At 37.0% G+C, this 8,590-nt stretch overlaps 1 protein-coding gene across 6 annotated transcripts in view; it reads left to right on the forward strand.

The window, feature by feature from the left end:
- DPH6 (diphthamine biosynthesis 6) overlaps positions 1-8,590 on the forward strand; it is a 240,397-nt gene that overhangs the window by 101,823 nt on the left and 129,984 nt on the right. For all 6 annotated transcript variants that reach the window (XM_068398495.1, XM_068398501.1, XM_068398500.1 and 3 more), the window contains one exon: positions 3,466-3,640. In XM_068398495.1, coding sequence (XP_068254596.1) covers positions 3,466-3,640 — 175 coding nt within the window. The remainder of the gene's footprint in view (positions 1-3,465; positions 3,641-8,590) is intronic.

An 8,590-nucleotide genomic window follows, 5' to 3' on the forward strand; every position in this document is an offset into this window, starting at 1 on the left:
ATTGTTACTATATTTATGAAGCTTTTGTCCAACTGTTTCTGCCTCACAAACTTAGAAGTAGACATTTGCTGCCTTTTGGAGTAATCACATCAGGGCTGCTGAACTCAAAAACACTAGGGTTGGAAATTCTTGCCTTAATATATACCATAAGCTTTATAAATGCCTCCCCGCCCCCCCCACCCCCCCCGCCCCGCCTTATGGCCTTACAGAAGAATAATACATTTTTTTGCAAGTCTCAGTTCTTCTCTGTGACTTGATTGAACTGACCAGTCTCTTGCATTGCTGGGGTTTTATTTGCTTTTCTTGTTTGTTTGCCTCCTTGACCTGCTGGCAATGCTCCTCTGAATGCAGCCCAGGATATCATCAGCCCTCTTTGCCACAAAGGCACATTACTGGCTCACGTTCAACTTACTGTCCATCAAGAACCTTCAGGTCTTTTTCTGCAAAGCTGCTTTCCAGCCACTTGGCCCCCAGAATGTACTGGAGCCTGGGTTTGTTCCTCCCCAGGTGCAGGACTTTCAGCTTCCCCTTGTTGAACTTCATGAGGTTACTGTGTGCCTGTTTCTCCAGCCTGTTGAGATCCCTCTAGATGGCAACACAAACCTCTGGTGTATCAGCCATTCCTCCACGTTTTGTACCATCTGCAAACTTCTGCCGCATCATCCAGATTATTAATAAAGATATTGGACAGGATTGGACCCAGTATAGACTCCTGGGGTACACCACTAGGTACTGGCCACCTGTGAGACTCTGTGCCACTGATCTCCACCCTCTGGGCCTGGCCGTTCCACTGGTTTTCAATCCACATCACTGTCTGCTCATCCAGCCCATACATCAACAGCTTCTCTGTGAGGTTGTTATGGGAGACAGTATCAAAAGCCTTACTGAAGCCTTACTATCAATAATTATTAAGTCTTCCTAAAAGTGATGAGGTTTGGAACCTTCTAGGTGCTTGTGACAAACCTTATTCACCTTGTTCTGTTTATTTTGTTAAATACAAAAGCAAAATTGTTAGCTAAGGAGGTGCCTGAAATGCACATCATGAGATACTGGGAGATATTTCAAGACAGTACCAATATATACTTACTCTGTTCCTTTTCTTCCACTGCTTATATGCACTTGACTGTGGCTGAAGATGAATACTGGACTAGATGGATCTGTGACTTGATCCAGTGTGGTTGTTCTTCATGTCTTATGTTTCTGTCAGATAATGATTGTTAAGTGGGTAGCTTAGCTGCATGTATGTATTCAGTAAGAATGCAAGTATGAAAAGAAATTATTTCAGACTTCCGAATACACTGTTGCTAATGCTTTCGTTCATAGATCCCCAAATCATAGCTTTTTAATATCTGTTGTACAGAATCTTCAACATTGCATCCAAGTCCACCTCTGACATAATGAAACAGCTTGATGGTCTAGGTATGCAGTATGATTCCTGTGTTATTTTAGAGTGTGCCGTTTCATTTTCTTTTTGCATTGGAAATAGGATAGCAAACACCTAGCCCATGAAATTTTTGTTCTGATTTTTTAAAGTTGTGTGTTAAAACTAGTTTTCCATTTGCAAATTCTTTATTGCCTTTGTCAAAAGGACTTATTATTACGATAAATCATGTTCTGAAGTATCTGAGATAATATGCTCAGTATGCAGAACTGCTATAGCTTGAAAAATTCAGCTTGGATCATAGGTTAATACAGGTTGGAAGGGACCGCTGGAGGTCATCTAGTCCAATCCCCTGCTCAAAGTAGGGTCAACCATGAGGTCAGACCTCATGTCTTGTTCTTATTTTTAAAAACAACTGTTTAGCAATTTTCCAATGTAAAATACTGTATTTTATACTCTTATTACAGAAAATGAAGTGTAGTATAGACATGTGAATTTTAAGTAGAGCATGACAAATAGTTAAAATACATTGTTAAGATAATGTATATCATGATATATTCACATTCTCCTACACTGTCTGGGTGTCAGAAGAGACTAAAAGAGAGCAGGAAGAGGCTTCTTTGAGATGCTGATTGTAGGCCAGGATTACTAAATCACAGAGGGTTGGAGTGTTGGTTGTGTGTGCTTTAAGAGGAGGGATCTCGTCCCAGCTATAAACTACACAAAAATGAATCTCCACTCCTAAGTATCTTAAGTTCTCTTTGTGACACCCTTCTCCTGTTTTAGCTTCCTTTGTTTTTCATGCTGCTGCATGTTTTAAGCCTGCACATTTGCATAGCCAGCCACGTAGTCTTCCATCACTACAATAACAGGTAGAAAGATTAGGAAGTTGCAGAAAAATGGCTTTTTATGATTATTTCTATGGAACAAACAGATTTGTGTTGCATTTTGTCCAGAAGAAAAATTATACAGCAGCTTTCATGGCTGCATCATTGCATTATGCACAGAGACCTGGTTGTGAGAGTTCTCACAAGCAATATGCTGGAAGCACTGACTCAAGGGTGTGGATCTGCACTAAATTTACAAAATTGTCTTGAAAATTTACCAGCCCAAGCAGAAAATCCATTCGTCGATGCTTATGATAATGGTAATGAGGAAAAAATACTATATTTGCATGTGGGAGGAGGGGAGAAGAATAGTTTTCTTGGAAGAAATAATCATGATGAGAAGAATTTTGTAAGGTTATGTTATATGATATGTAAAGAGAACGAGTAATCTTTTGTTGGATTCCTGCTGGGAGCTAAATGACTTTTTTATGCATGGACTGCAAATATAATTATTTTTCAGGCTTTGAAATGTTGATTTCCCTCACACACCGCCTCCCCCCCCCCGCTTTTTCACTGACCACATGCAACAGACTGTCTGTCTGTCTGTTCTTACAGGCACTCAGTCTTCCTTGGAGCAGAGGTGTAAAAGTGAACTTTTAAACTGAATGCTTAAGCTGGTTTTCAGTCCTATCATGAATGTGTGTCTGCCATGCAACTTGAAGTATAGCAGAAAAATATGCTCAGTATTGCATGATAACATGTGAGAAGGGTGTAAAGGAACAATAAGCTGCTGCTTTTTAGAAACCTGAACCTCTAGTCCAACCATTGGAAGGAGATTCAGTGAAAAATGTGTGGAGGTAAGCGTATGACGATACACTCAGTCTGCAGCTGCTTAGCATAACTTATCTGGCATTTCCAGAGTAGTGTGGTCAAGGCTTTTTTAATAAAAGAACTCAGGTATTCTTAATAAAGTGATACACGTAATAAAAACAAGCAAATGGAAATGAGCCATTGGCTATGGTGCTAGTTTCTGCTTGCTGATAGAAATTATGTTACTGGAAGTCTGCAGTTGATCATTGTTTGGAGAGGAGATAACAGTGTAAATGCTAGCAGGTTATTGCAATACTATAGCTTTGTTTTATGCTCTGACAAAATTTCATAACGTAGTATCCAAAAGAAAAACCATGGAAAATAAATGCTGAAAGTTGGTGCAAGCAAACTTTCTGTTTGAAAAAAATAATTGTCTTGTGTTTTCAGAGTATGTGTAGAAGCCCTGTTACCTGATGGAGTACTGTTTTGCATTGACTGCCTTGCACATAAGTATGACATTGCAACAGATGATGTGTTATGTGATGAAAAACTGGTCATGCATGTACAGAGCATTTCCCACTGGGCACCTGCTAGCATAGGACCTTACAGTCAGTCCATCAAGGTAGGAAATCTTTGTTACTTCATGTGAACTATATGTCAGTTTACTGAAATAAGTACAGTTATAAAGTCTCCATCTCTCCCATCTGAATGTGCAAAAGAAAATGTGTAAAACAAAAAATTTAAAATGAGCATTTTGAATTTATATTTTTAAAACTTATAGACAAAACAAAACGTAACCCCAATAAGTCTTTCATTTTGTGATCATAAAACAGGTTAAATTATTCTTGGCAGAGAATCTCAAGAACAGCCTACTTTTGTTGTTTATTATAATTAGACCAAATAGTTGTGTCGCACATACACTTTTATAATTGGCCTAGAACATAAACACAATTTTGGAAAATCCAAGGATATTAGAGATTTGTTTGTTTAAAGCTAGCAAGTTCAAACTTTTTTATAGGTAAGTCAATCCTAAAATGCTTATTTAATGAAATCCCTATTGAGGCTCTTGGTACTGCTTAACCATTTGAAAGCACAGCAAGGTTGAAGAACTGTTCTTTTTTTTCAAATTAATAACAAACTGAATAGAATATTACATACCATTTAAAAGTATGAAAAGGAGGCAGTAAAGTATCATGGAAAAGTGGACAAAAAATTTGAATAAAAAGCTTTTTTCCTGATATGGTACCTCTTGCCCAGCTAATAGCATTCTGACAACTAACGAAGCATCTCACCTTTTCCATTGCAAAGAATGTATATATCCCTTTCTTACCAATACCCCTCTTGTGTAATACATTGTCCAGTCCAAATTATTGTGTTGTGCAGGCTGATTTAAGCAACACATTGTGGCATCTGTGGCACGTTGTGGAGTCTCCTTCTCTGGAGACATTCAAAACCCGCCTGGATGCGTTCCTGTGTGATATGGTCTAGGCAATCCTGCTCTGGCAGGGGGATTGGACTAGATGATCTTTCGAGGTCCCTTCCAATCCCTAACATTCTGTGATTCTGTGTGATCTGTTTAAATTTCCTGAAACTGCTTTGAGTCCACAAACCCACCTAGTATAGTGCCCATGGCATTGTACTTTGTTTTGTCTTTGTACCATTTTATGGAATATTTCAGGTATAGTATTTTTCTTCAGAAGCTGATGCAGAATTTGTTTCATTTGTAGGAGGAATTGTTGGTAGATAAATACTGTATTAATCTTGTGGTTAAAGCAAGGTGGGTTTTATCATCTGTGTATATCTTTTTATCTTCAGAAAGCAGAAGGTTGGTTTGTTAAACTTTTTTCCATTCAGTTGTACACATTGACAGTCATAGTTGTATCATGTCATGCATAGTCCTGCAAAGATAAAATTTAGTAAGCTTTGCACCTTTGTATTTGGAGAAACTTATCTATCATTGCAACTAATCTGTATTACTGTCCTGGAGCTGGCACAGACTAAATTCAGAAAAGGATGTGAACTGAAAATTGCTTCAGTAACCCAATGAACAGTCCCATGCTGCAAACGGACAATATGCAGGCACTGTCGGTTTCTTGGATCTCCTGGTGGTATGGGACAGTCAGCATGGCCAAAGACAGGCTCATTTCTGTTCAAATGTACTGTAACCAGTAATGTTGGTCAGCAATTAAAACACTAAGGAAAACTTTCCACTGTTTTTCTTTTTGTTTGTTTCTTGTTGGTTTTTTTCCCCCTGAGGGAACATTTTAGTCAAGCAACATTCTTTTCCCTTAAGGTGGAAAGTAAGTATTTTTACTTTTAAAATCCAGTGACCACAGGAATAAAGAAACAGTAATCAAAAGCTGCACCTCTGCTACAGGGTCACTCACTTGTCATCCTTTATGGCTAAATTGTCTCTAGTCCACCAACACCTGTATGTGGAATTGGTAGTATATATACCAGCAACAGATTTAGTTTTCCTTTGCCAGATTTTGCTTTACTACTACCACCAATGTTTCATCTGAGTATCAGTATTTAATGTTACCCTGGTTTTATCTTGTTGAGAATCTTTGACTTTTTGGTAACGTATTTCTATTCTTCAGAGCTTGATCCAGTAAACGTCAAAAGAATATTTTTTTTTTATTTCAGTAAAATGTTTTATATTTAAATATTTTTTTCTTTCTAAAATAGCAATAAAAATGCAACCTATAAAACCTTTTCTTAAGAATACATCATAGAGGAATCCATAAGTGCATAAACAACATATTTGTATTTCAAAATTTATTAATGGAAGATATGGAACTTTTATTTTCTTAAATGTGAATTTGCCAAAATAAAATCTTCTTTAGGTGGGTTTTCAGAACTTCCTCGGACTATGTATGGGCAGATATTAAGCTCTTATGGTCACCAGCAGAAATAAAGCACTTCAGTATGTTTTAGGAATAGAAAATATTTTCCAGAATAAATAAGGAAGGAACAAAGGTGGGTTTTTAATCTTTGTAGTCAAAAAAATGATTTGAAATTATAATAATTTTATGATGATGAAATGTTGATAACTTTTGTATGTTTGAGGAACAGAAGCTTAATGATCTTAAAACAGTAAATGGTTATTATCCTTACGTAGTGTATCTGTAGATTTTGTTTGTCATTTGCTTGACAGCAATTGGACAATTAAATTGTTGTCTTTTCAGTCCAATATGAAATTTTGTGGGCACTGAAGAATCATCATGTATTTTAGCACAGGTTTTTTCCTCAGTTCAGAATAGGCCAAGAACTGTAATATTCAGGGTATTGCAAGTTGGGATTGATGTGCACTGGCACATAAGAGCGGAGCTGGCAGTGGAAAGGTGTAGGTAGTTTATGCAAACTATGGAATTCACACTTCAGGCTCAACAAATCACTCAGCAGAGCATCAGTTTAATTCTGTAGGGACCTTGCAGGATCCTGCCAACAGTGCTATGAGGACAAAAAGTAAAAATTTGAAATTTACCATGAGAATGTCCTGACCTCAGTCTGATAGACACCAAACAACAGTGGCAGAATGACATCAGGATTTTCAAAGTATTTAAAGCAAAATCAAACATTCTTCCCCTTTTGGGATTAACATTCTTTAAAAACAACTTCAGTGTTTCTTCTTGTAAGAAGTAGACATAAACTGTTGTAAGATACAATATGACTGACTTTCTTATATTAAGAAAAACCTGAGATCATTTAATGTATTTTTCTTGGTCCACTTGTTTTATGAGTGCAGAAACCTCTGCCAATCTTAATGTCTATGTGAGCAACTGGAACGTAAGCTACATCAGAGTTATTGTAAAGGCTATACTGCTGATCTCAGTAATGTGTATCAAGTGTTCTGATTATGTCCTCCTAATAGTAGTACCACAGACGTATCTAGGCTATTCAGTCTGGGAATATGTGATGATACATGATTTGCCTTCCTCCGGATCTTTGTTCCACAGTGCGCACCAGCCCAGTAGTGCTTGGTAGTAGCTTGGTATTTTTACTAAAAGTACTTCATATTTTTATTTTTCACTGTTGTTTATCAGATTAATATTTTATTTTCATGGTTTAATTCTGTTTTACCAGTGGATTAGAGGATTTGTCAAGACTAAGCAGTAATTGGTAGCTTGTATGCAAACAGCTTGCTTACCATCTTCACAAAAGCTAACAGTACAGTTGTACGTCAGAGAGTTAAACATGAAGATGCACTGCAAAGTAGTGTTGGGGGGGGATAAATTTATACTGAGAGCTTATTCATTGATTACTTATTTTGTGAGGACATGCTTTGAGCATTTATGAACTGTGAGTGTAGTTCATTAAAAAAATAATTAAAAAAACCTCAATGCAGCTGAAGCACTAACCACAAATACTTATCTAAGAATGCGCGGAAAGTTGACAGTGTTTGTACCAGATGTTCTTCTAGTAAGTTAATGTAATTTTAAAGTCTATTCGCACTTACAGTTCGTTTGTTTCGGCAAAGTTTCTTAATGTTTGTCTATCTGGAAATGAACAAATAAACTGCTACAGTAGAATTGATTGTACTCTCATATTCTACAATAATTTTTGATGGTGACATAATGTATTTTATACACATACCAACGTATATACGTCTATTACTGGATTATGTTTGTTGAACGTTTTAGCTTTTCCTTGTGACCTCAGTTCTTTCCCTCTGACAGTTTCCAAATCTCAGTCTCAGCCATCCTTCAGCCATCTTTTTCTCAGTTTTCTCCTCTGCACCGTCTGAACCCAGCAGCACAAACATAAAAACCAGTGTTCTTACTCTCTGTTTCCAATGTCCAGATCCCCATAACTTGATCAAAGTTGGGATCTTTTTTTTAACGTTTATTCACCTTACAATAAATTATTTTTTTCCTTTCATTTTTGTGATCATCAAGGCATGATAAATTAGTGGGTGAGTACTATGGGAACGATAGTAGACAGAGAGAGTCTTGTATCTGGTTTAAGGCAGTGGTACTTGCATTGGTTCTAATGTTTCCTTACTAAGAAGACTTAGTTCCTTCTCTTGCAGTGAAACTGAAAATGGAGCTTAGTGCACAATTTGTAGCAGATGGCTTTAAAAGGAGAAGGTGGCTTTGGAAGTAGCCTTGTCTATTATGTACACCAGGAAAGATTATCTGGCTACTTAAACTGTCTGGTTGCAGTTTTCCAAAAGCTGTCGTTAAACAAAAAGCATATTTTAAGGAATCCACGCATTGAGGGATGCATGGATTATCCTTGTAAGAAGATCAGCTGAAGAAGGATGAAGATAGATGTCAGAAAATTCCTATTAGTGAATCAGGGTTTGAAAAAAAATCATGGTATGATTCTTAAATATGTAGTTAACCCTTTAAAATACTTCTTTTTCACATACATATAGCTGATAAATTGTTTGCTTCCTTCCTGTCTTCTTCTTTTGTGATTCGACAACAGGATATTATATTATACCATATGCAGTAATATGGGGGTAGAATACTTGGCGCTTCCAGTGGGTGGAAAAAAAAGTGGTAGTTGACAGTTCAAAGTCTAAATAGTGTTCCTCTGGGATTGATACTTAGGCTGATACTGTTTA

Source organism: Nyctibius grandis, chromosome 4, assembly GCF_013368605.1.
Source record: "Nyctibius grandis isolate bNycGra1 chromosome 4, bNycGra1.pri, whole genome shotgun sequence".
Lineage (NCBI taxonomy): Eukaryota > Metazoa > Chordata > Aves > Nyctibiiformes > Nyctibiidae > Nyctibius > Nyctibius grandis.